This window comes from Coffea arabica, chromosome 10c, assembly GCF_036785885.1.
Source record: "Coffea arabica cultivar ET-39 chromosome 10c, Coffea Arabica ET-39 HiFi, whole genome shotgun sequence".
NCBI lineage: Eukaryota > Viridiplantae > Streptophyta > Magnoliopsida > Gentianales > Rubiaceae > Coffea > Coffea arabica.
Window position 1 is genome coordinate 15,885,524 of NC_092329.1, and position 27,460 is coordinate 15,912,983.

Genomic DNA, 27,460 nt, shown 5'->3' on the forward strand with positions numbered 1-27,460 from the left:
AGTTGAAAGGTGCGTGAAGACTTGTTAAATTAAATTATTCAAGACTCGATAAGTTATTCATATAATAGTTGGGGACAAAAAGTGGCCCTTGCGAGTGGCGGACAGAAGTGGAAAAAGTGGTTGCCTTTGATAAAGTGGCTTTAAATTCATCCGAAGTCTTGAGTCTTGCAACAAATATCTACCGTCCTTTATTGCTCAATTATTTTCACATCCATTTGGACAACATTCCCTTGCTTTAGCATTCTAACAACTTTTTTTGCATCTTTTTTAGACCTTTTTTAGATTCAATTTCATTTTCCTTTTCAAGAACGGACCTTGAGACAACTTTAGAGTTGAACTGGAGACATATCATGCCTTGGGGTAGCTTGTTGAGGCAAATTATTCATATTTCTGTTCTTGAGATTTGACATTTAATTTAGGATTAATCTTATATATGCCGACAGTATATAAACTATCAGTTTTAAATGCATGATAATTAATTTAAAATTAAAATTTAAAATCAAAATTTAAACTTAAAATGAAAAATCTCTAATAGTCTCTTACTCTTTCAAAATCTCCAATTTTCTCCTAAGGTAAATGATGCTGCCTTTATTCCAATATTATTTCACAGCATTTTTTTGTAAAGATGACAAAAATACTCCTTTCAATTTCAAGTCTAAGTTACAAGTCAACTAGAGAAGGATAACTTGGACATTAAAAAAAAAAACCTTTAACATAACTATATAAAATCTGGAAGTTGAACCTCCAGCAATGGGGGCAGCAACACTCCTCTTTGATGCATTGTTGAAATTTGAAATTTAGTTAGTAGAAATGGCAATGGAGGAATTGAAAGTGGAAGTTGTCTTTGTTTTGGGAATTAGTTGGAAGTGGGGAAGTTGTCTCTCTTTGGGAAAATTTCTATTGTTAATTCCATAATATAAGTATAGAGATTTGTTTCAATTAAGTTCAATTCTAAGCATGTAAATGCTATATCTATATTTATCTATATATAAAAAGAAAACAAAAGAAACAAAAGAAAAAAGAACAGCAATCCTTCAAAGAATAATCAAACTCTTAGAAGTTCTATACCTTGTAAACATAGAGGAAGTTAATAATTGCATTTTTCATGTTTGAAATAACATTTCACTTGAACTTTTTAATCATGTGAAAAGACAAAATCAATTATTTCTACCTTTCATTCTAACTGTATTTTACTAAAAATTGAGTGACTCGGATAGGAAAGGAAGATGGGGATATCATAAATCTTTTACAATATTAAAAGATTAGGAGAGTGCAATTACCAATTATTAGGTTATTAAAATGAGATCTATTGCACAAATTACAGAAATAATAGATTAACAAAAGACAACACCAAAAAACTAACGTGATCTGCAAGTTGACTAATTATTTTATTTGAACTTCCAAGTAATTCATAAATACATAAGTGAAAATCAGTTACAAAAACACGAGAGTGTCATTCTTCATAATCAGTCAATTCCCTTTCGTAAGCACAATCTGGGCAAAGATAAAATCTGCACGAATCACACTCGAAAGCCTCTTCCCAATCCAACCTCCTGTTGTTGCAGCTCCCACAAAAGGATTTGTATTTTGCTTCGGGAACATAAGTGAGAGGATGAGAATGATTATTCACATTTAACGAGCGTCCAAATTTCACGCGTCCAATTTGGGGAATGCACAATGGATGCAATGAGTAGTCGCATTCACGGCAGTGATACATCCAATGATTTGGGTTGATTTCTTTTTCGCAGAGCACACAGTAGAATTCCTCAGGATGCTCGAAATACGGAGGATATATCAGGAGAAGTGGGTGCTTGTCCCATCTCTGTGTGGTCGTAGGAGGCAGCAGAGCACAGTTATAGCCCACGTAGAAATGGCAATCCTCACAAGCAAACCCAAAACCACCTCCATATGTATAGCCGCCGCATGCCGTGCAACGTATGCGATCTGAACTTTGAAGTTGAGCCAAGAGGTGCTTCTTGTGACCATCGTGTTTGACGCTACTCGTGATCATGCTAGCACTCGCACACTTGATACAAATGCTTAGTTCACAAGGCTTGCAATTATAATAGTTAGCATTGGTCCACCGGTAACATGCCTGGCATGTAAAATGACCAACTGCACTCGGATTATGCATCAATGAGAATGGGTGCTGGGGATGCTGTGGGATGTGCAATTTAGGAGGGAGGTTAGAACAAGTTAAATGGACAACGTAACCACACTCGGCACAAGCATAGTAGTGAGGATCATCAGATGAGCAAATAGGTTCAATGCACACGTCACATACTAATAATGCTTTTGCTTCTTCCTGATCGTCACTAGTAGTACTCTCTATCTCATCTAAGTTTTGTACTTTCTCTAAAAGAACAAGCGGATGCTTCCTGTGCGATATCAGAAATATCTCTTCTGGAATATTCGATTTGACTGAGTCATTACTGTTACTGATCTCATCCTCCTTGAGAAGAAAACGGGCGATCAATTCTTGAGCTGTGTTATTGGATGGTAGTTTCATCACATTTTGAACTTGTTCTCCTCTAATAACCCACAAGACAAGAAACTCAGAATGCCAAAATTATTTCACCATGATTATGGTAAAAGGGCAAAAAACTAAATTTTTGGAGGCGGAAAAAAAAAAGCTAAAAAATCAACCATTGCGTTAACAATAGCAAGCAAGACAAAGAAAAGCTCTTACGAGATAGGATATTCAATATCTTCACTTAGCTGCTCTTCATCCTTTTGAGAGATCACAACACATGTAATGTGGACGAAGTATCTGCAAGGACCGCAATAATAGACCCAATCACGCAGACGTACCTTTTTCCAACAAACAGAGCATTGTTGTGGAAATTTGCGGTGGTCAGACGGAAGAGAATAAGCCAGTTGGAGTGAGTGATTATGATCTTTGTGCTTCACTTTTGTTGGCCGCAAGGCACATTTTTTGTGGATCCAAAATTGACAAGTAGGACACAAATAGGACGAATCTTCATCAACCTTACCGCAAGCATCACACAAGAAAGAAGCAGGTTTTTCTAGTTGTATAAGAGGGTGGTGATGACAATCGAGCTCAATTTCCCGCTGCTCCAAAATTTCCGGCTGATCCAAAATAGCACACGACACATCGAGATCAAATTCGCACAAGGAACAGTGGTAGGTGAAAAACTTCCAATCATCTTGGCCACACGCATCACAGATACAACTACGAGAATAATAAGGTGGCTTCCCAAGGAGGACTAAGTCATGCTGAGAATGCATCGGATGCCTAATTTGTCGAGGAAGCTCCGCACATCTTTTGTGAAGAAAGAAATGACAAGCAAAGCAACAGTACGCTGCAGGATCCAAGATTTGCCCCTGACACCCATAACAGACTACAAACTTTCGATCAATACTACCGTCGTCGTTTTCCTTCCGCAACTCACTCAGGATGAGAGGGTGTTCCTCATGACTGAAATGGTTAAGTTGTTTTTCTTCCATATGTCTAATAACTATTAGGATCTTGTGTCTGGTATGGTTATTGAAAGACTTTGAAATTAGAGGGCAAAATAAGAAGCAGAAAAGAATGATTGGTGGTGAATGTGTCCTTCCACATAAAATGACAACTTTTGTTAGATGCTACTTTTTATAACCAGAATACACAAGAAACATATGATTCCATACATTCTTTTTGGTTCCTTTTGGTTAATTTACGCTGCCTTTGTTTATTCTTTTCTTTAATTGCTTTTGGCATAATTTCATTCCATTGAAATCATCTCAAGTTAAATTTTAAACATAAAATTGATCATTTTACATTTACCTTGTCAAAATATTTTGTACAAAGATACCAATCGAGCTGGAAAATTTCCCAGCTTTCAGAATTACACTCTAGAATTTGGAAAGTCAACTTAAGTGCCTCAAGCACTATAGTTTGAGTTTTGATCTAAATTATGTCAAAATCACAAATTGAGTATGTGACCAAAAATGAATTTTCGGACAAAATGGTGTATTTTACAGGTGTGATGGTGTATTTATCATTTCAAAAGCGAGGAACTAATGTACAAAAGTTCAAGTTTGCACAATAGATCTTCAAACCGCACCAAAATTTTACTTTGTCCATTGAACCTTTTTTTTTTCCCCAAAAGTATCATTTTAAAAGTAAGGAACTTAAAAAGGTTAAAAACCTGAAACCGCACCAAAATTTTACTTTGTCAATTTCACCCATTTACTTTCAAATGTTTTTTCTTTTCGGTCATTCCTTTCATTCATCATGTGTAATTAAATGTCCCCTGTACAACATTACCGTGAGTATATTTATGTATTTGAATTTCAGTGGATAAAATGACATAAAAAGAAAATTACACAAAATTCAGTAGCTGAAATAAAACTTTGAAATGATTTGGTGACAGGAAATTTTTTGAAAAAATGTGCTGGCATTGGGCAAGGAGGGATTATGCTCCAAGATGGTGTGCGAATCTAGCTCAATTGTATAATTGCTTCTGTCAAAGATGATACAAGCAAACTGACTAAATGACCAAAAAGTGCATAATTTGAAATTTAATGGATAAATTCACGGGTAATATTCATTGGGCGGGCAAAACAAAATTCTGAAATAACTTGGTGTCTACAAATACGATTGAATTGGTTCCTTAGTCTTCACTTATTCCAAGTTCATATTCAAAGACAACTTATTATTCTTTACCTAAAGGTAGCAAAATAACAATCCTGAAATAATCAATTTATGTTTGTTGGTACTTTGATTGACTTGATTACAAAAGCAAGGTATGATTCCATGCGTTTCTCTTGTCTCTTTTGGCTATTCTACATTGCCTTTATTTACTCTTTTCTCTACGGTATTCTAGCATTCTAGCCAAACTTCCTTTACTTGTTTAAATTTGTATATTCTCTTTTTGACTTTAGGTTCTTCATGTAACTTGTTGGGAAAAGAGAATATGATTGAAAAAATTTTTATTGGACGAAAAAAAAGTGAGAATTTTTTAAAACAATTAGACTTGCAAGAGTTATAGTGCAAATTGTATAGAATCTATAAGGTACCAAGATGAAATAGTGAAAGATGATTTTTTATTGCTTGAAAAAAATAAGCTAAATGAATGTGGAGAGCGATATCTAATAAGGCAAATTTGGAGTAGTAGTGTAGTGAAAATCGTGAAATCTTCCACCTCAGGAACTAGGGCGCTTTTTAATTGAGGAATTAAAAATTAGACCAATCAAGAAAACAAGGTTCATATTATGCATTTTATTTCTTACTTGATTTTATTTGTTATGTCTTTGAAAGTTTGTGATGTTAAAAGAAATAAATCATTTGAAATGGGAAAATCGTGCTAGTTACATTTAATTACTTTTGTACTTTTTTAGTTCCCTATTCTTAAGATCAAGCATTTTGGTTCCTCAAGTTTGACATTTTTTTGTGGCATATTTTTCATCTCTCAATTTTAAAATAAAAAATTTGATCCGTCACATATCCACAGTGCACCATTTTTGCTTTGAAACTAATTATTGATCACATGTTTTCACTTGAAATGACTAAAAGAAATGTCTCAACATATTGAGATTATATGTGTAAAATTGGAAGATAGTCACAAAATTTACTAGTTATGCAATTTAAAGATAAAACTACAGCTAGAAACTATGCCTCAGTTTGTGTGTTTCCAATTTAGATAAAAAGTAAGAATACTCAAAAAATCAAAAATAATTTACAATGTTCCTAAATTTCAACCAAAATATTTTAACAATGAGGGAAAAAATATTTTATTATGTTAGTAGTATACAAAATAATCTTTTGTATGCTGAAATCTCCTCAAGTCAAAATTTGGATATAAGACTGAGCATTTTACTTTTTTCTAGTTAAAATATCTTGCAAAGAAAAAAACAATCATGCGTGAAAATTTCCTAGCTTTTAGAATTACACTCAAGAATTTGAAAAATGAACATCGGTACTTCAAGTGCTACTTGTTGAGCTTTGATTCAAATTATGTCAAACATTTTACAATTGTTATCAAAACTGGCTTTTGGGACAAAATGGTGTATTTTGGACATGGGATGGACCAAATTATTATTTTAAGAGTAAGAGACGTATAAGGTACAAAACAAAATGAAAAACGTAGGGACCAAAATGTATCATTTCAAAAGCAAGAGAATAAAGTACAAAGTTCACGTATGTGCTTGAGGTCCGCAAAGTGTTTCAAAGTTTTACTTTGTCCATTGATTTTTTTTTTTTTTTTTTTTTGTTGAAAATGTCAATTTCTTCCATTGACTCATAACTAATGTTCTTTGTATTGGTCATTCTCTTCATTTATGCTACCTACATGTCACACGTATACCATCATCCAAGGACAAATTTTCCATTTTCTAGAAATCATGGAATATATTTAGTGTGACGACCCCACCTCTCTTTAAGGCAAACCAAAGGATTCGGCAGACCACCTGCCCAACTCTCGCCGAGACTCACTACAATCCTCAAATGAAAAATAGACCAATTCCAAATGATTACATCTAAATGTGCCAAAAAAATAACACGATTATAATTTTGTTTTTCATTGCACAAGTACATCTAAGGTTTACAAATCTCAAGTCAATTACATCGAGTTCCAAATCTTACAATTTCTCCAAAGGTCAGTTACAAAATACCAAATTATACAAAAGACTAGCCTTCACTAGTATCTTCCAATCACTTCCTTCACGTCACTCCCCTGTTAAAGAATAACAAATGAAATGGAAGCAAGAATTGAGCAAGTGAAGTGGAGCTTTCTTCTCTTCTTTTCTTCTAGTTTCGGCCGACTCCAAGGAGAGAGAAGAGAGAAGGGTTTGTTGTGTAAAGCTTCTCTTGGAAGCTTTGAGAATTTGTGTCCAAAAGCTATGTAAAAGTCAACTACGAATAGTGTCCCGAACTACCACTTTTCTCTCTCGTTTGTTTCACTTGTATACTAATCCTCAAATGTAATTCCTTTAACACTGTATTTATTCTCTCTTAGTAGTCTAGTATAATTTCTCAAATCACCACTTAGTCGTTTTGATGCGAAATACAGGAGTTCCGATTCCCGCGCGATAAGGCGAAATTTAAGGGCAATTCCCGCAACTAAAATATAATTAATTAACTCACATCTAATCCCTCAATTAACTTTTCTTAGTCTACTATTGACCATCCTTAATTCTCCAAAATTATTGCACTCTCGGATTGAATATTGCCTCAAAAAACGTGCATGTGCTATTTCTCGCTAAACAAGCCGCAGAAAAAAATTAACTTTGCTAGTGAAACATTTTAGAAGTATAAATGAGACATTTTTGTGTACAAATGGGTTTAAAATGAATGAAATAAATTATTCGGAGTAAACGGGTGAATAAATAATTAAATAAACCAGTAAAATGAAATAAAAGTAAGAAAAAGTGAAATTTGGGGTCCTCACATTTAGAAGTTCAGCGGGTGAAATGACATAAAAACAAAAAGACATAAGTTCCAATTGGTAAAATAAAACTTTGAAATAATGGTGTGATATGGATTTTTTTTGAGAAATAGACTGGCTTTGGGTAAGAAAGGATTATGCTCCTAAGTGATGGTGTGCATCTCATTAGTATTTACTTCTGTTAAAGATGATATAGGCTAACTGACAAGCTGACCAAATTAATAGTGCATATTTTGAAACTTAATGGATGAATCGACACAAACAAGTTCAATGGATAAAACAAAATTTTGAAATAATTGGAGACTGCAAATACAATTAGTTTTGCTTTCTCAGCCTTCATTTTTTCAAGATTCATACGCAAAGGTAATTTGTTATTCTTTACTTGAAGGTAGCAAAATGACAATTTTGAAATAACCAATTTATGTTTGATGCTACTTTCTTTCCTATGGTTTTTAAGCAACATATGATTTCATTTGTTCTTTTGTCTCTCTTGCCTGATTTGCATTGCCTTTATCTAATCTTTTTCTCTACGGTGCTCCAAGCATACTTCCTTTATTTGTTTAAAGGGTTAATTTCAAATATCTCCCCTGAGGTTTTTGACAGTTGTAAAAACCTCTTCTCAAGTTCTAAAAATTGCACCTACCACCCATATTTTCACTATTTAGGTAACATTTTAGGCCCAAAAGGTTATATTTTTTCAAAATTTCTATAATGCCCTTAGATTATAATTCAGAACAAAAATGTAAAGGTAAAAAATGGTTTATAGTCTCTATTTCATTTATCTTTACTTGCTATCACTATTACCTACTCATTAATATCCAAATCACCATTAAATAAATACTTATCTTTGTTCTAATGTTCATCTTTTACCTAAAAATTTCTGATGCAGACCATTGTATTAACTATAAATACTACATTAGATACCCAAAAGATTACCTACAATCTCATATCAATATCAGATTTTATTTAGGGATAATTTCAAAAACCTCTCCTGAGGTTTTCAACAATTTCATTGACCTCCCCTAAGGTTTTGAAAATGACACAAACCTCCCCTGAACTTATAGTAGTAGTAACATGATCAGCCCATGCCAGAAAAATGAGCATTAAAAAAATATTTTGAGAAGTGAGATGATATTTGTGTTCCACATATGCCCTTTTTGCTTATCCACAACTTGTATTAGTAAATAATGAAAACTATTAAAAGACATACATGATTAGTAAATTCTTGTAGGTGTAATAGCAATTAGGAAAAGTGCAGTAACAACAACTTGAAGCTTCAGTTTGCACAAATGGCTAGTGTAATGGCCATATTTTAAGTTTCTTTCAAAAGCATATAAATGGCTCAAGCAACTCAAGAAATAATTTACTTATAGTGTGATTATCTAATTTTGAGGTAATAAAAAGTGGCAAGGCTAGAGCAACCAAAGGCCATAGTTAACATGATACTCATCATAAATATCACACTAGGTGTTGTATCTATATTCATCCAAAATGTAAAATCGATTGGATAAACTCTCGTAGCAAATGTAAAAGTGCCACGACATTGTACGAACCATTTTAAGTCTTTTCTAATTATATAAGAAGTAAACCAGTAGTACTTATCAGTTGGACTATATTTGGAAGAAATGTATGACTGTTATTTGATGACTACTACTATGACTTTACTAAGAGATCATAAGCAACAACTTATTAGTTGAACTAGTTAGTAAGGCAACATAAGTCACTTGACATTAGTTCAAAATTGCTATAATTGTAGCAGCTGTAGCACTACATAACTATGGATGCAATCCAAGATAGTTTCAAACACCATCTGCCAGAGATGAATGAGGCAGATGGTGGGGATTGCAAAGCCAAATTTCATGACCATTGATTGTTTGTCACTAATGCCAACCATATACAAAAGCATGAGTAGGTAGCATGTCAATAATCTTAATGCAAATTAGCAGATTTTAAGCTGAGGGGAGCCATGCTTTTCTCCTTCTTTTCTCTCCATTTTTCCATCTTCTCCAAGTCTTCGTATAATACTGTCATTGTGTTGCTCTCTGAAGTCAAGTCCAATCACAAAAAATGGCTCCATATTGGTGCATCAATTAGTGCCATTTCTTAAGTGCAGTTACATTGGCTTATTAGAGATAGAACTATAGTTATTATCATTTAATTAGTTCATTTATTTAATGACCTATGATAGGTTATAATTTGTTGCTAAATTTATAATTATTCTTCCCTTGATTTTAGCCAAATATTGTGTTAATTGATGGATTCTACTTATATTTAGTTAATGGTGCTAAATTGTAGGAAAAAGAGCAAAACGTGACAAAACCTCCTATTTAATTCTAAAACCTCCCATTTATCTTGACTTGAAAGGAAACAAATTTCTCCCAAGTCCCTGAGGAGACGACCCTGCTTGCCAATATCTACTAGTTAGTGAATTTAGTCAGATAATTAATTTTGGTATATCGGATTAAGCAAACTCTTCGGGAACAGGGTGAATCAAGTAATCCATTGCACACCTAGAGTCCCTGCTCCAGTACTTAGAATTGTTTATTGTCTGCTTTTGGTGGTAGTTAGATTTTATTATTATTATTGTACAGGTTCGGCACCTGTCAATTTTTGGCGCCATTGTTGGGGACTGGTGCCTGATTAATTTGTTTCTTTTTGAATTCATCTTGTTTTGATTTTTTTATTATTTTTCTCTTATTTTTTTGTATATATAGTTTATGCCTGCTAACATTCCGTATTTTAGTGATTGACTGGATTTTAGTCCTATGAAAGAAAATGAGGCTTGCGCTTTTTCTAATGATCAATGGACCGTTGCAAATTGTGGAACTTATTTTATCTCAGATCATTCAATCGACATATGCCCTACATTTCAAGATAGTCTAAGTGCTTCAATAGATACTTTTTGAGATTTTCCACCTCAATATCAAACGTGGTATGACCCTTATTCAAACAGGTATGAGCAAGGATGGTGGGATGATTCCAATTTTAATTATGCGACCAGACCAATGGGTTTTCAACAACAAGAGTCTCAACAACCATCATCTATGTCAGGTATGTCTCTTGAAGAAATGATAAAATCAATAGTTGCTAACATACATCAACTTCAACAGGAGACAATGGATTTTCATCAGGAGACAATAGATTTTCATCAGGAGATACAAGCGAGCATGCATAACCTGGCAGATCAAGTGAATCAATTGATCGCAATTGACTTCTCAAATGTGTGAAGAATTGCCTTCACAGACTATTATCGACCATGAAAAATATGAGAATGCAATTATCCTAACAAATCACATGGAATTGCACGAGTCTCAAGAAGAAGAATCTAAAGATGCAGTTGAAAAGGGAATTGAAGTGCAAGAAATGGGACCCTAATATCGAATTGTTCAAGTGAATGAATTTAGTGAACAATCTCCAAATGCGGTGACATCTCCTCCATTTCTTAATCAATATCCTCCTGACTCTTATTCTTTAATTCCTGTTAATCAGATTGATTTTATTATACCAGAAGATTTTGAATTTCATGACAGGAATAAATTAAGAATTGCGATGGCAAAATATCTCGAACCAATAAGTGCTCGTAATGGAGGAGTGACTGAAGAATTAAGATTCTTGTTGACTTGTTTGGCGCCATCTACTAATCCATGGAAGACTATACCTCGTGTGCTTAATGATTACTTTATTTACGAGAGTTATCAGGGATACATAGAAGATGAAGCACTGAAACAAACTACACGATTTTATCCTCCGTGAATTAATATGGTGATGTCTAGCCAAAGACATTAAAGAAAAGCACTGCTTGGAAGGCAATCCAAGGTTTTTTTTTTTGTTTTAGTTTATTTTATATTTTTGGAGTTTTTGTTAAATGTTAGTGTCATTTAGTGATTTGTTATTGTTGTGGCAGGAAGCTGGTAGTTAGGCATGCCCACGCCAAGTGATCACGCTTAAGAAAAAAAATTCACGTACACGGTCAGAAGACTCTATAGCAATTAGGCGTACCCATGCTAGATGGTAACGCTTAAGGAACTCAATTTTCGAAAATTGGTCAGAAGACTCTCTGGTAGTTAGGCGTGCCCACGTCCTGTGATCACGTTTAAAGAAATTAATTTTGGAGAGTTAGTCAGAAGACTCGAGGGCAGTGAGGCGTGCCCATGTCTAACACAATGATTTTAAAAATAAAATTTTTTTCTTTCTCTCTCTTCTCTCTTTCTTTCTTTCTTTTTCCTTTTCCTTTTCTTTTTCCATTTTCCTTTTCTCTTTCTCTTTCTTTCTTTCTTTTCTTCTTCTCTCCCTTTCCTTTTCGTTCATTTCTTTTCTTTTCCAGCCGCAAGACTGCAGCCAAAGGATCTCAAATTCCATCGCCACCGTTGAGCTGTTCATTGTGGATTGTCAGTTCCTGATTATCGCTGCTCATCGCGTGTAATTCTTCCTCATCCATCGTGAGCCACCTGACATCCTTAGTTGCCGATCATAGCCTTCATCTTTATCTATTTTGCCATCGAGTTCTACATGTCTTTTGTCTCTCACCTACAGCTGTGCCACAATCCCCCTTTGATGATCAGAGAAGTTTCGTTGTCCCTTTTTGTTTTGTATTTATTCTTTATTGCTTACATTGGGGACAATATAAGATTGTGGGGGGTGTATTATATTGGTATTTTATTGAAAAAGTACAAGTGTAGGCATTTTTGTTGGAATTTTTTATTTGACTTTGTCAAATTTTATCCAATTTTTGCCTATCTTTGTGCATATTTGTTATTATTCCTGATAAACGATAGTTAGATGTTTCAAATTTTTCTATTGCTAAGATTTTGCACTCTAAGGTGTTAAGTATGACATGGTTAAATTTAAGGGTATCTTTTTGGTAAATATTTGAGATTTTGTGACTTTTGCACTTTTTGGTTAACTTCTCTAAGTATTGTAAATATTTGTCTAGCATTTTTTTAATGCAAATTGGTTCAACTATTAATTTTAGTTCTCTATGTTTAAGAAATGAAGTGGATTTGTGTAATTTTTAATTTTAATTTGGTGCTTATTTATGAGCAGTATTCAGCTATACTTCACTAGTATTGTTGTCTAATAACCAGGGGTCTTCACCACAAGTGTTGAATTTTGCATTAAAAAGCGACGATAGTTATGAGTGTGTGGTTTTTTAGCGATAAAAGTTGAGTAACCAGGTTCCTTCATTTGGCCAATGTCGGAGTTCGCGTCAAAATGTTTAAATGGCTAAAGACTAAGCATTCCCCCCCTGAAGAAAAAAAAAATCAATCAAGTGTGGGGATATTTTATAAAAAATATGTGCTAATAGTGAAAAATGTGGAAGTGTTTGAATGAATTGTTAGCCCGCTAATCCATAAATTTTAATATTGAGATTTTGCTTAATAATCGAACCATTTGCTTATGGATGCTGGTTGAATATTTTATATTCTTAGGTTAGTTAGTTATAAATTGAAAGAGTCATTGATCTTAAAAGCCAACTGGCGAGATATTTCTTGAAAATTGCCACTAATACTTGACATATGTTTTAATTGTATTTTGACAATAGAAGATTTGAGTAATAGTCATTGTTTAAATTTGATTATTTGATTTGTTGTTCTCATACTTGAGAACAAGCATGGTTTAGGTGTGGGAGAAATTGATAGGTCCTAATTTGTTGCTAAATTTATAATTATTCTTCCATTGATTTTAGCCAAATATTGCGTTAATTGATGGATTCTACTTATATTTGGTTAATGGTGCTAAATTGTAAGAAAAATAGCAAAACATGACAAAAGGGGCAATCTTCCAATTAATTTGATGGTGGCACGCTCGGGACCGATTTCCAAATTTGATTCAAACTCTGGGCAGCTTTAGAGGAAGATTTGGAAGACTTGAATTCTAATTATTAGTCTTATGGTTGAATTAGGAAACTTGAAATACTTTCTTTTGTGGTTTATTTTTCTATTTTTAGGAAACTAGTTTTATTTGGTAGTACGCTTTCATTAGGAAACAAAAAGAATAAGGAAAAAGCCAGATTCCTGTGTGATGAAGACTTCGGCCAGCAGCAATTTTGGGAGGAATTCTTTGGGGAGCATAAGACAGCCGTCATTGGTTCATCCTGGGGAGTTTTCGACTGGGGGCTTGCTTTCATTAGTTTTAGAAAAAACCAATTGCAACCAGATTCCATGGAGTCTGGTGGAATTTCTTCTAGGATGCGTAGCTAAATCTCCATTTTCTAGTCAAGGGGACAACTGAAGATTTGGTTCAACAATTACTATGAGATCTAAATTATTTTAACTACTTCCTCCATTTATTGGTATTCGTATGTTTTCTGCTTTTAATTGTTGTTATATCTATCGTGTATGATTGAATAGATGCGCAATATTTAATTATTCACGTAAGCTATTTGCTAATTGGGGGTAGTTGAATTCGTAATTGTTCGATTACTTTCATCCCAGTAGCAACTGGCATAATTGAGTTTATGTCAGGAAAACATACAATCTAAGTTAAACAAACCCTCGTAGCGTGTTTGTTAGTTAGGATTGGGCCTTTCTAAATCTTAATGCAAACCGAAAATTAAATCCTATGGTCGTACCTAGGATTGTTTCTGGGTTAGAGAAATAATTAACGGTCGTACCTTGACTATTGAATAAGTAAGGAAAAGCTAGTTGTTTATCACATGTATGATAGCTATAACCAATCTATTAATAAATGTTGGAATTATTTGTGAATCGATGATCAGTGCATGAACCATTTTTGAAGTATACCCTTGGCTAGAGTTTCCCCATTTATTTCTGTCAATTAATTATTTGTTGCATTTGATTTATTTAGTTCATTAGCATTTAATTCTAAAACCCCCCATTTATCTTGACTCGAAAGGAAACAAATTTCTCCCCAATCCCTGAGGAGACGACCCTGCTTACCACTGTCTAATAGTTAGTGAATTTAGTCAGATAATTAATTCTGGCATATCTGATTAAACAAACTCTTTGGGAATAGGGTGAATCAAGTAACCCATTGCACACCTAGAGTCCCTGCTCCAGTACTTAGAATTGATTATTAACTGCTTTTGGTGGTAGTTAGGTTTTATTATTATTATTGCACAGGTTCAGCACCTGTCAACCCATCACCCTTTTATGCATAAGGGCATAGTAGTAAATTCATTCCAGGTTAAATCAGCAATGGGCCCCAAAATCAGTTGAGGAGAGGTCAGTGTTATTTTCGAAACCTCAAGGGAAGTCAATGAAATTATCAGAAACTTCAAGGGTGGTTTCTGAAATTATCCCTTTTATTTAATACACAACAATATTCATCAATATCCCTAAATTTCAATTCCATGGTTGCCACCTTTTTAATACAAAATAAATTAAATCATCACTACTAATATCAATATCCAATATACTTCATTGGTACAGAGTTCAAAATCAATCAAATTCTCTTTATAGGAATAATATCAATAATTATAAATAAAAAATAGAAACACGACGCATTTATAAATATATACCAAAAACACTTTTTAATGGCAACCATAACTATATAACCTATATTTAGTTCCTATTCGACTTCTTATTTTTTATTTTTGTTTTTTATCATTGTCACTATCTTCATCTTCATCTAGTTGATAATGAAATTAGCACTCAATTTGTTATTTGACAATTTCAATTTGCTAATGCTTATCAAAAATTGGAAACAAAAATGGGTGTAAGGACACTATTTAATAGTAATGAAAAGTTGAGAATTAGGAATAGATACCACAATATATAAGTATTGGTGTGTATGGTAATTTTATTAGTGGCAACAGTACACATTTTGTTGATAATAATAAATAAATGAGTTTGAAAGGAAAATAGATGTAGAAAGGAGAGGATAGATAGTTAAATGGGAATGACTGTAGTTTGAATTATTGGTTGATAATAGATGAGAGAGATTTAATATTTGATAGACTTTTTAAATGAGTTGACAATTAATGAAGAGTATTGTAGTCTTTTTATCACACCAAGGGAGGTCTTTGTAATTATATAAACCTCAAAGGAGCGAAGTGAAATTATTAAAAAACTCAGGGGAGGTTTATGAAATTATCCATTGTTTAAATTTGTTTATTCTCTCTTTAGCTTAGTTTCTTCATGTGAATTGCAGGAAAAGAGAATTTGATTGGAGAAATTTTTATCGGATGAGAAAAAAGTGAGAATTGTTGTAAATAATTAGACTTGTAATAGTTATTGTACAAATAATGTAGAATGTAAAAGGTGTCAAGAAGAAGTAGTGAAAGAAGACTTTTTTTTAACCGCTTGAATAAACTAAAGGTGAAGGAATATGGAGTGATATCTAACAAAGACAAATCTAAGCATAAGAACTGAGAATTGTGAAAAATAAAAGTGAGAATAGTGAACTCTCACATCAGGCTCTTGGGCAAGAGCCTCCCTTTAATGGAAGAAATTAAATTTACCAATCAAAAGACAAGGCAGTTTGTGATGTTAAAAGAAATCATGCATTTGAAATAGGAAAATCGGGCAAGTTAAATTTAATTAATTTTACACTAGTCTGAGTCCCCTCCTCACTATTAAGGTCATGCACCTTGGTTCCTCCTGTTTGACATTTTTTTTGCCCCTCTTTTTCGGTGTTTTGCATTCTCCCACAAATATCATAAGTTCGATCTCTCACATATCATCATTTTCGAACTTATTTCTAACCACATTTTCACTTGAAATGACTAAAAGAAATACGCCAACGTATTGTGATTATATGCGTAAAATAGTATAATAGTCACAAAACTTACTATTAGTGCAATTTAAAGACAAAAGCTGAAACTACCTTAGCTTGCATGCTATCGATTTAGAAAAATTAATACTCTAAAATCTAAAACAATTTATAATGCTCCTAAATTACACCCAAAGTATGTTAACAGAAGAAATATTTTTTTAATGTTAACGACAAAAAAATCTTTTGTATGCTGAGACCACCTCAAGTCAAAGGTTAAACATAAAGCTTAGCATTTCAGTTCTACCTAGTTAAAATATTCTGCAAAAATTTTCTAATCGAACTCAAAATTTTTTGACATTTAAGAATTACAGACTAGGATTTTGATTGTGAAATCAGGTACCTCAACTACTAGGTAGTTTTTGTGCTTTGATTCAAATTATGTCAAGATTACAGTTTCATGTACGTCACTAAAAATTAGTTTTGGGTAAAATGATGTATTTTAAACATGTGAGTGTGATGGACCAAACCCATATTTTATAAGAGATTTAAATGGGGACAAAATCTTAAATATAGGAACCAAAATACATCATCTCAATAGTGAGGGACTAAAGTACAAAGTTCATGTTAGTTAAAAAGATTGGCAAACTTTTCTAAAATATTTATTTTGTGCACTGCACTGTTCTTTTTTTTTTTTTTTTATGAAATGTCAATTTCACTCATTGACCTTTATATGTTTTTTGTATTGCTCATTCCTTACATCCATCCTTCTGAGGACTGCTCCTGACCCGTATCCCCATCTTATCTAACTAAACGTCACATTATGCATGGAAAATTTTGACAATTTTCAAATTCCCTAGAGTACGTTTAGATGTTCAGTGGTGAAATGACATAAAAGGAGATCAGTCAGAGGAAATAAACTTGGAGGAATTCTTTGAGAAATGAGCTGGCTTGGGCTAGAAGGGATTGTGCTTCTAGATGGCGGTAGATATCTCATTTGTAATTATGCCTATTGAAGATGACACGGACAAACTATCAAAATGACAAACTAGTGCACATTTTGAAATTGAAAGGATGGATCGAATCATACACAAGTTCATTGGACAAACAAAATTTTGACATAATTTGAAGATTACAAATTCAATTGATTTGGCTTTCCTAATTTTTTCGTCATCAACATTCATACGTAAAGATAGCTTGTTATTCTTTACTTAAAATTAAAGGTAGCAAAATTACAACTTTAGAATGACCAATTTATGTTTGGTACTGTTTTCTTTAACCAAAGTACACAAGCAACATATGATTCCTGGCATTCTTTTTGCCTCTTAAAGCTAATTTAGGTTGCCTTTATTTATTCTTTTCTTTGTCTTATTCCAACCAAATTTCCTTTGCTCGTTTATATTTGTTTATTCTTTCTTTACTCTAGTTTCTTTGTATGACTTGCTAGAAAAAAACGAATATGATTGGCGACATTTCTATTGGATGAGAAAAAAGTAAGGGTACGTTTGGTTCTACAGAATTAGAATTGAATTAGAATTGAAATTCTATAGAATTGGAATTCTATGAATTGGAATTCTATGAATTGGAATTCCAAGTCATTCCAATTCTTTCGTTTGGGAAATGCATAGAATTGTTACAGAATTTATTTGGAATTCCAAATCCTTTGTTTGCATGAAAGAAGAATTCATTAGGAATTAGAATTGTTTTCATGAAACATTTGCTTGCATAAAATTTTTCTTTTTTTTTTTCTTTTTTCTATATAATAATTTCTTTTTTTTTTCTTACTTTTAGCTAATTTAAAACCAAGCGCTTCACTGGAGAAGCAAAACTGTTGCTAATTTAAAACCAAGCGCTTCACTGGGTTCTAAAAGTCTTGATTCTTGCATCAGCTTATACATATATTCTTTAGGCACCGGTTGACAGATGACCAAACGATTATACAAAAAGGAATTTCGTTTCTGTCACATGAATATAATATTAGTTTTTAATTATAGATTATCCCGTCTGATATTTGAAAGAGCAAGAAGAAAAAAGAGCTAACGAGTATCTGTACTTCTGTGAAGAAAAAAGATTCTGAATCATTAACGCTAATGTCACAGCTAAATTCCAAAAAATATGCTTGCCCTGGCAATCAAAGGTGACCAAATTCATTGACATTCTTCAATTTTCCACCCCTCGAATTCTGGTACTAATCCAGTCTCTAGACATGTCATAATCCAACCACCCTAAAGAAAACACAACCCTAAACAATATATAATTGTGTCGGTAGGATGATCAAAACTCTGCCACAGGTAATTCTCTGGATTGGCATCAGCTGCATCTTTAACAACAAGGTTTCCTGAATCAAGAAGTTGTGCCACAGGCTTCTGCACCAACTTGGTGGAATTTGTTGACCATATGGCTGTGCCCTCTCCATTGAAAATTGTGAGTTTAGCTTGATCAGTCACCTTCAGGAGGCCATTTGTGCCATTGACTGGAACATCTCTATTAGCTATCCATACCACAACAACAGGGGAATCTTGCTTATACCATATTCCCAAGTATCGATTCTTGGAACTAGTATCTGGGCTGTAAAATCCCAGTTCAAAAGTTCCACCTGATGAGATGATTGTTTTGCCATCTGCAAGTGTCTCATTTAGAGCTAAAGTATGCACCAGAAAAACATCACAATGTCATGTTCTTAAGAATAGATTCAACAGCCACTGCATTATAGAACTAAAAGTGAGAGGCAAATATGCACCAGAAAAATCCATACATATGTTAAATGAAGAACTTATGCTGACTTATTTGGACGGAACCTTTTTGCAAAAGCAATTTGGAGATGTTGCTAAGATCATCACTTATGTGCACAAAATAGTTTGGAGATGTCCTAAACTTATTCTAGTGACTTAAAGCTTCTACTGGTAAGGATTTTCCAGCACACTGCAACAAAAGAAAGAAACAGAAAAGTCCCAACAAAGCTTTCTTTCTAAAAACAAGACTAATTGGCTACGAGAAACATCAGAATCCTTCTAAAGCCTTCTATGAGTCTCATCAAAAGGAAAGATTTGATGAGACTTGAATATAATTTAACTCACAAGACAGGAGTAGCGAAAGGAGGAGAAAAATAAGCAAAGTATGTAAATAGGGAGAGTTAAAGACCCTTACCAAGCAGCTCTTTCGCCTTTTTGTTGGGAATCTGGGAAGAAACCAGGAAGTTTCTGTAGCTTCAAGATGAACTGAGGTGCCCAGAAATGCCTACGGAGGCCCAGATAAAAACTGCAAAAGAAAAAAGGCGGTCACAGATCTTATGGCAGTAGAACTCGGATAGAAGTGCCCCAACAAAAAATTTGCAATTACGACTTTCAATCTCCAACCGAATTCGATCCCAAACACAAACTTCTAAAACATACAAAAATATACGAACGACTTCCCGATTCCGATCTTAGTTCAGAACTGATATGACGGATGAAATGAAAGCTTGAATACTTAAATCTAATCGATTCAAACGAAAATAACAACGGATTCAGAGGTCCGTAGATTATACGTATACAGATACATGACTAACCCGTTTGAGCGGAGGCTAGAATGGTTATGGTGAACAGTATCGAGGCCTGAAATGATGACTTGGAGAGATCTAGGCTTGTTTGCTTTGCTGGGTGCAATTTGGTTCGGCAATTCTCCATCCCTCTGGGTGTCTCACAAGCATTATCCTTCCTGGGTGTCTCACAAGCCCTAAATGTGTCTGAAATTTAGGGTGGACAGTGGCGAGAGTGGCGAAGGATGGAGGAAGTGGCCAGAGAAATGGAAGGCAGGGGGGAGACAGTGGTGAGAAAGGTAAGGTATTAGGATTGCAGGTGGAAGTGATGGTGGAGAGCAGAGCCCTAGCGGCTGAGGAAAATGGTGAGTTAGACGGGAAGAAAGGGGTGCCAATATCTTTTGATCCGATTTTAATTTTTGACCCATATTAGATCCGCGCGTGGACCCGTTTAGTTGTGGAATTGGAATTGGAATTCTTTGGTCCAGCCAAAGAATTGGAACCATGGAATTCGATCGATTTGGAATTGTAATTCAATTCTAATTCTATAGGAAAGATAGTATCCAAACACAAGAATTGAAATTGGAGCTCCAATTCCAATTCTATACTCCAATTCTACGGGGAACCAAACGTATCCTAAGAATTTTTGCCAATAATTAGCCTAGCAAGAGTTATTGCACTAATAGTACAAAATCTACAGGGTACCAAAAAGTGGTGAATGACAATTTTTTAACCGTTTGTATATATAAAGATAAATAAATCTGTAATGATCTAATAAAGACAAATTTTTAATTATTTGGAATTTGAAATCTATTGTGTTACTCGGATGTGAGGTGTTTGAACCCTTCACTCCATTGGTTTTAGCTTAATACGGATGGCATTCTAGAGGGAATTCGAGAATTAGAAGTGGAGGAAACATGTTAAGGAATCCGGATGGAATTTTGTTAGCTTTTTCTACCAGGTTGGATTACCTGTCAAGTTTACAAGTTGAATTTCACGCTTTGATTCACGGTCTGCAAGTTTGTTTTCAAATGCGAATCTCAAAGATTGAAATTGAGCTGGATTCCAATGTTCTAATGCTAATGATCTCCGATAAGTGTGGATTTGCATGGTACTTGATCAAAGTTTAGCTATTTTCTTAGAGAAGGGAATTCTGCACCAGATTTAATGGCAAGTTGGTCATATGGGTGTTGTAGTGTTGTAGTGATTTAACCTCTATCTAACGGAAGAAATCAAATTTTACCAGTCAAAAGACAAGGCTCATATCGAGTATTTTATTTCTTACTTGATTTTATTAGTTATGTAAATTGAAAGTTTGTGATGTTAAAAGAAATAAAGCATTTGAAATTAGAAAATCATGCAAGTTACATTTAATTCGTTTTACACCTTCTTAATTTTTTGTTCTCCAGCTTTTCAAATAATAAATTTGATCTCTCACATATTTAAAATGTACCATTTTCATTTCGGAACTTATTTTCTGTCGCATTTTCACTTGAAACAGAGAAAAGAAACGTGCCAGCATATTTTGATTATATGTGTAAAATAACAATATGGTCAAAAAATTACTGTTAATGCAATTTAAAGATTAAATTATTATAGTGAAAAATTACCTAAATTGGTTTAGACAAAATAATGAAAGCACTCAAAAACTCTAAAATAATTTACAATGCTCCAAAATTTCACCAAAAATGTGTTAATAGCAAACAAAGAAATCTAGTTTGGGACAATTCCTGCCCATGTTAATAGCAAACAAAGCAATCTGGTTTGGAACAGCTTGTACCATGCTAAGAATACATTCCTCTACCATTCACAGCGCAGCTAACATCTTCCCTTTAGCATTTGCTAGGAAATTATGCCATACAAATCTTGCGATGTGGTTAAAGACCCGGCCAATCATGACACCGGGAGAGCTAGTTTGGGACAGTCCCTGATAATGGACTTCTGGAGAGGTGGCAATCTGGCACCAATGCCGACCAGCTTTGGTAAACCCCAAAGATGAACTGTATGTAAGCTTTGCAGTATGAAATTTTCAGATGTCATGCCAACAAATATAGCTTCCAAGTTGTCACAGAATCTGACCTTGAGGACCTCCAGGTTTTCTGGCATATAACTAACATGTAAAAGCACAGAACAATCTCCAATTTCTAAAGATCTCATCAAGGGTGATTCAATCCCAATTCTTGTCAGCTTTGGTAATCCCCACAGGTGAACTTCAGCTAGATGAGGCAATTTGCAGTTTTCTGATGTCAATCCTTCAAGCAAATTGCCCAACTCACTACAATTTCTGACTTTAAGGACCTCAAGTTTTTCTGGTACATGACGTGAAGATAGCATGTGGCCAAGCATGGGACACTCGCCTACTTCTAGACTTTGTAGAGACGGCATTATGCACCCAATGCTTTTCAGTTTTGGTAGTTCCCACAAACGCAATGTTCGTAAGTTTGGCAATTCATGCTCTTCTACATCATCTCCAAACAAAGCCACCAAATCCTCGCAAAATCTGACATGAAGAATTTCAAGCATCTGCAGCAGGTGGGATGAAAAGAAAACACTCAACAGCTTTGGGCAACAATCTAGATACAAGCACTTCAGATTCTGAAAGCTCCCCAACCGCAGGTTTTCACTGTACATGCTCCTTAAACTCGATGCATTTGAAATCCATAAAATCTCAAGTGCTATCCCCCTTTCGCTACTGTCTACCAAGTCACTTGTCTCGATAATGAACTCCATATTTTCACATCCCTCAATCCAACAACCTTTCAACGTCTTGATGTTGCCAGCACCTAAATCAGAAAATGATTTGAAAAACAAACTATCAAACAAGAATATATACTCAGCATTATGAAGTACAGCCTCAATGCCCTCGGAAAAAGCACTCAGATGATGAATCTCCACTAACCGGCCTTGAGATTTAGAGCAATGCCTAGTTAATAGATAGACATCTCTAAAAACCAATTCATCCCTGTGGAAGAGCATGTCCCTTGCACCATTTTGCACCTCAGTAGGATGAACAAAGAGATGGAAATGATTTGACGTTGAGTCCAATACAGAAGGATTGCTGTCCAGAAATTCAAGAAATAGCGAACCATTATAAGAAAGTAAAGATCTGCTAGTGTTTGGTACCGTTCGATCCACAACGGAGAAGGACCAATGTGATGCACTAGGCTTTTGCTTCCAGCTAGTTACCTCACTGGTGTCAGCTGCTTGGATGTCTTCCTTCATACTGGGTAAAGCAAGATGTTGCAGCTGAGTCAATCTCGAGATTCCACAAGGGAGATTTTCAACTCCAGACATGTCAAGCAGCTTGTGGTTTTTAAAGTTTTCCAATTTTGAACAGTCACTGAGCAACAGTTTATGCAGGTTACTCAAACTTCCTACAAACGGCAGTTGCCTCAGTGCTGTTTGAGAAAGATCAAGAGTCTCAAGGTTGTGAAGTACTTCCAAGACAGGGAGAACCTCTAGTTGTCCACAGCCCCTCAAAAACAGATGCTTAAGGCTTTTGAGATTCGTTAAGGCAGGTAGCTCTTTGAGCAAGGTCTCGGAGAGGTTTAGAACCTGAAGTTTACTCATGTGCTCTATGAAATCAGTTCCGGTAAATGATTTTACACCACTCAGATTTAGCTCCTCAAGATTTGAGAGGGAGTTGAGTTCTGGTAAGTGTACAATCTTTATTTGTGAGAGGACAAGGCGACGAAGGCGAGGTAGGTGCTCAAAAGATTTATCTTCTATCATTGTCATTGCCTTACAGCCAGATAGATCGAGCTCTTCCAGTTTGCTTGAAGCCAACCTTGGCAACTTCTCCAGATTCAGAGAACATGAAAGTAACAGCTGACGGAGGTTGTGGAGAGCAGAAAGGGATGGTAGATCTTTGACTTTTGTTCCTGACAGGTTGAGAACTCGGAGATTTTCTAAACATTCAAAGAACTTTCCTTCAATTTTTACAAGATTACAGGCACCTGAAAAATCAACTATCTCTAGTTCTTCGGAAGATTCAACACAATTCATGTATTTTATCTCAGAGCAATTTTTCAAATAGAACTCACGAGGTTTACCGATGTTAAAAGGTAATGAAGGAATAGCAGTTCCAGATAAATCAAGGATCTTCAGACTGCTATTAATTTCGAATGACTTGTCCTGGAAATCCATTATCGCTGACCATGAAATATCGAGAACTTGCATATTAGTTAGAGACCGAATGCTGGGCAGTCTATCCATGTTGCGACAACCACTAACCGATAGATGAGTAAGCTCCTTGGTTTCATGAAGAATAGGCAAAGATTTGATCTTGGTGTTTGAAAGATTTAACGTTTGAAGTTTCGGCAATGATTTCAAGTTCTTTTCTGGAAAAGTTGGCAAGGAGGCAGCACCAGAAAGATCAACAACCATAAGTTTTTGACACTTCTTCAGACTCTTCAACTCTGTCAAATGAGACAAGCCCTTTAGAATAAGCCAGCGGAGTTCTGTAAGGTCATAAAAAGATTTAGGCAAAACTTTAATCTGAAGGTCAGAGAAGTGGAGGGAACGAAGTTGGGTCATTTGCTGAAAAAAGTTATCTGGTATACTTTCTATCAAGCAAGAACCAGATACTTCAAGGACAGTTATTGTCATTAGCTCTGCAATTTCATCAATCTTTTCTAAGAAATCACAGTCCCTGAGCACAAGAACGTTCAGTTTTTTCAAGTAGCAGAAGCAACGAGGCAATGATATAATTCTGAGGCAGAAAAGACCCAGAATTTGCAGCTCCTGATTGTTCAGTAGGAGACTATTCAGATGTTGCCCGCTGAGACAGCTCCCGTCAAGTAAAAGTACTTTTAATGGCTGCACTTTTTTATGATTGACAAGTGTTCTGATCATACCATCCATCAAAGTGACTTTTCCAATACCATGCCAATCATTACCATTCACAAGAACATTAGCCAACCCCAGATTAGCGATTCCACCATATCCCTGACGATGGTAGTTAATAAGTACAGTTCCGCTGACCATTTGGAGGAAATCATCACTTACTTCTTTCAGCATTTGACAGTACATAAGCTGCATCAAAATGCGGTGCCCCTCCTCATAAGCCTCCTCAAGACTGTTAAAAGGACTAAGATATCCTTCTAGTATCCAGTATGATATCAGCTCACCGTAGTGAATAGATCCATGGTCGCCGAAAAAATGGCTGCCCTGCCAAGAAAAGTCAACTAAAATACCGTCTGACACCCTTTCATATCCACTTGACAGCAACAGGGTGTAATTGTAGTCATCACCACCCCATGCTTCTTCCAAAGCCTGTTGCAGATCCTGCACTTTGGAATCATGTTGATGATAATTTAGTAGGTTTGCTAGCAAGGCTACTTCTCCAGGTGTAAGACCTTCTTTTTTATCGATGAAGTTTTTAACTAAAATTTCAACACCTGAAATTTCAAAAACTTTTGCCACAGCCCCTTGCTTTAACAAAGAAATTGACATTTCTGGAGTTAGACGTTTCATGTCAATCACTTCCTTATCCCCCCGAGTTTGGTGCCTCGTATCTTCATTCCTAGAAGTTATTAGCACCTTAAGTTTTTGCTGTCCATCTCCATCAGCAACTTCCATTGACGGCTGATAGGCGTTCTGCCGGATAAACTGAAGGACTTGTTGTAAGTCTCGATCCCCTTCTTTCATTTTGTTTCCGTCATCATCCAAAATTACAAGTATCCCTCGAAGAACATTACTTGCTGAAAGTTTTTTCTGCACCTTTCCTTTCAAGTCATCCAAGGTTTCCTCCTTACCATTGTCATTCTGTACCTGCTCGATATCATCAATTTCCAGCTCCGCAGAAGTGGAAAGTAGAGACAACTGACGAGCAATATGCTCATAGAGAGACATCTCATCATGCCTAACACTCAAAGAAATCCAAAGCATAATGTCAACTCTTTCATTTGTGACTGCAAGCAGACCAACTTTTCTTGCCATCCATGTTTTTCCAGTTCCTGATTTCCCAGAAAGAACAATTGTTGACACATGTTTTTCCTTGAGAAGTTTAAGAATTTCTTTTGCCTGCAGTTCCACACTATTCTGGTCCATTGCCAATATGCCACTCCAAAACACCTGTATTATGGTGCAAATGGTTACACATTCCAGCAAGAAAGAAAGAAATTGTAATAAACTTTTGTTAGGAATGAAGCATAAAAATTATCACAATGCATGACCAACTGGTACCGTAATTTGTCCACCAAATACTTGAAAACGTGCAAACATATATGTGCACATCAACATAAAGTATGTGTTCATTAGCTTATAAATGTGATCTTGGTTTTTCTTTATGTGCACATGTGGCTTTCTGTTAGCCATTGATCTATTATGGATACGCCCACCATCAATTCCTTAACAACGTCATGGGTCTTGCTACCTCAACCTTGCCCAGAGACATAACAACTTTGCACCGTCTTAGTTATAGCTTCAAATGAATGCCAGATCTCTATCTATTATCCATATCTAATAGAAAATAAAAGTTTTTCTAAGAAAATTGTTATAGGATAATAGATGAAGCAAAGTGGTGAGAAACGTATCAACTGCTTAAACACAAGAAGGTTAAAATGTAAAGGCTCAAATTAGTGATGAAAAGCAATGTAAAGAGGACATTTCCACAAGCTCATGGACTCTGGATACAACTGTCCAAATATCTAAAACAAGCGACTTCATGGCTCTAAGGAAAGTAATGCAGGAGATACAAACAAGTGCTACAACAAGATCTACACGGTTAATAATAAATTCTACAGTTGAAATTACCACCATTGACAACTAAAAGTCCATGATCCCAGAATATAACAGCACTCTCTGAAGATCAAGACAGATAAATGTGACCAATATCGACTATATCTACAACAATGCGTTGGATCGAGATTAAATGAAGATTGAGACGAGTAATGGCCATCTTTTCCCACATTTAGCAATTGGACAAACTAATCCAGACCACTCTTCCTCCAATTGAACCTTTCACACTGACACATTCAAAGCACATAAGTTCCAGTTAAAATTTTCTCAGCTTAAATCTTTCCTGATTTTCATAAGTTTCACTGGAATTTTTACATTTGAACCAAAGTAATCTCCCACCAGGTTTTCAATATAACAAGATTCTCAGCTACGGGGCTAGAGGACACTATATTTTATTTTCCATTAAAGACTAACTTCTTCCAGTTAAATTTCACACCTTTTAGGATCATATTCCAGAATCAGTTATTTTCTACCCAACATCACAATAGTTATTCAATGTCAAAAAGATCCTTCTGTATCCAGACAACAATTAACAGCATAGAAAACTCTGAACTTTCTGCAAAAGGGCATGCATAAAACAGCTAAACTAAACCATTTCAAGACAAACCTGGAAATGGTTTCTTGATTACCTGCTACTGCTTGCTGTCCGTTGTTTGATGGATGTCTGAGAAACTAGAACAGAGCTTCAACAAAGAAAAATAAAAAATGTTCTGCTCTGTTTTGGCACGCTTGAGTTGACAAGACTAGGATTGGTATTATTAATAATAAAATAAATTTTTTCGCTTTTCTTTTAAATTGGGCCCAATGTCCTTTCATCAATACTTTTGGCAGTTTGCAGCTAATCGTTAGAAAAGCTTTTTCATACTTGTGCCAATTATGCATTCAGGAAGAAAGGGTAGGGAAGGCACGAAGCAATCACTAGGGGAAAATTTTCAAATTTTGATTTTTTTAAAAAAAAAGAGTTTTCAAATAGTGATAATTTTACACTATGGATCAATTTTTCTAAATCATGTATTTATTGGATGCTATTTTGTGAAAAATCAATATCTAGATGAAGTAAAAAAAGTATTTTGTAAATTTGGTTTTTACATAAATATATTCACTAAATATGATTTTGGGAGAGTTTGAAAAACATCACAGT

The 27,460-nt window shown here is 34.9% G+C and overlaps 2 protein-coding genes and 1 long non-coding RNA gene across 7 annotated transcripts; all 3 read right to left on the reverse strand.

The window, feature by feature from the left end:
• Positions 1-1,369: 1,369 nt before the first annotated feature.
• On the reverse strand, positions 1,370-3,623 carry LOC113714884 (uncharacterized). The gene is made up of 2 exons (XM_027239013.2): positions 2,690-3,623; positions 1,370-2,531 (listed from the first exon to the last, which is right to left on the reverse strand). Exons 1-2 carry the CDS (start codon positions 3,466-3,468, stop codon positions 1,454-1,456), a joined length of 1,857 nt encoding a protein of 618 aa, XP_027094814.1. The 5' UTR covers positions 3,469-3,623; the 3' UTR covers positions 1,370-1,453.
• A 14,491-nt stretch (positions 3,624-18,114) lies between these two features.
• On the reverse strand, positions 18,115-20,130 carry LOC140016309 (uncharacterized). Of its 3 annotated transcripts, none has more exons than XR_011822694.1 (3): positions 19,609-19,974; positions 19,209-19,319; positions 18,115-18,983 (listed from the first exon to the last, which is right to left on the reverse strand). It is a non-coding gene; the product is annotated as an uncharacterized lncRNA (long non-coding RNA). The 3 variants fall into 3 exon arrangements; XR_011822693.1 differs by having other exon boundaries at positions 18,115-18,702; positions 19,609-19,973; XR_011822692.1 differs by having other exon boundaries at positions 18,115-19,319; positions 19,609-20,130.
• A 1,085-nt stretch (positions 20,131-21,215) lies between these two features.
• On the reverse strand, positions 21,216-27,183 carry LOC113714883 (putative disease resistance protein At4g19050). 3 transcript variants are annotated; one of them, XM_072069788.1, is made up of 3 exons: positions 26,927-27,177; positions 22,478-25,653; positions 22,172-22,361 (listed from the first exon to the last, which is right to left on the reverse strand). In XM_072069788.1, the coding sequence occupies exons 2-3, from the start codon at positions 25,627-25,629 to the stop codon at positions 22,322-22,324; spliced, it is 3,192 nt and encodes a 1,063-aa protein (XP_071925889.1). In that variant the 5' UTR covers positions 25,630-25,653; positions 26,927-27,177; the 3' UTR covers positions 22,172-22,321. The 3 variants fall into 3 exon arrangements, with proteins under 3 accessions (XP_027094813.1, XP_027094812.1, XP_071925889.1); XM_027239012.2 differs by having other exon boundaries at positions 21,216-25,653; positions 26,949-27,183; XM_027239011.2 differs by having other exon boundaries at positions 21,216-25,653.
• Positions 27,184-27,460: the final 277 nt, after the last annotated feature.

Coding starts and splice junctions, on each gene's coding strand:
- LOC113714883 (XM_027239012.2), bottom strand. CDS start 25,629: ATGGACCAGAATAGTGTGGAACTGCAGGCAAAAGAAATTCTTAAACTT.
- LOC113714884 (XM_027239013.2), bottom strand. CDS start 3,468: ATGGAAGAAAAACAACTTAACCATTTCAGTCATGAGGAACACCCTCTC. Junction 2,532..2,689: donor GATATTGAATATCCTATCTC/GTAAGAGCTTTT, acceptor GTGGGTTATTAG/AGGAGAACAAGTTCAAAATG.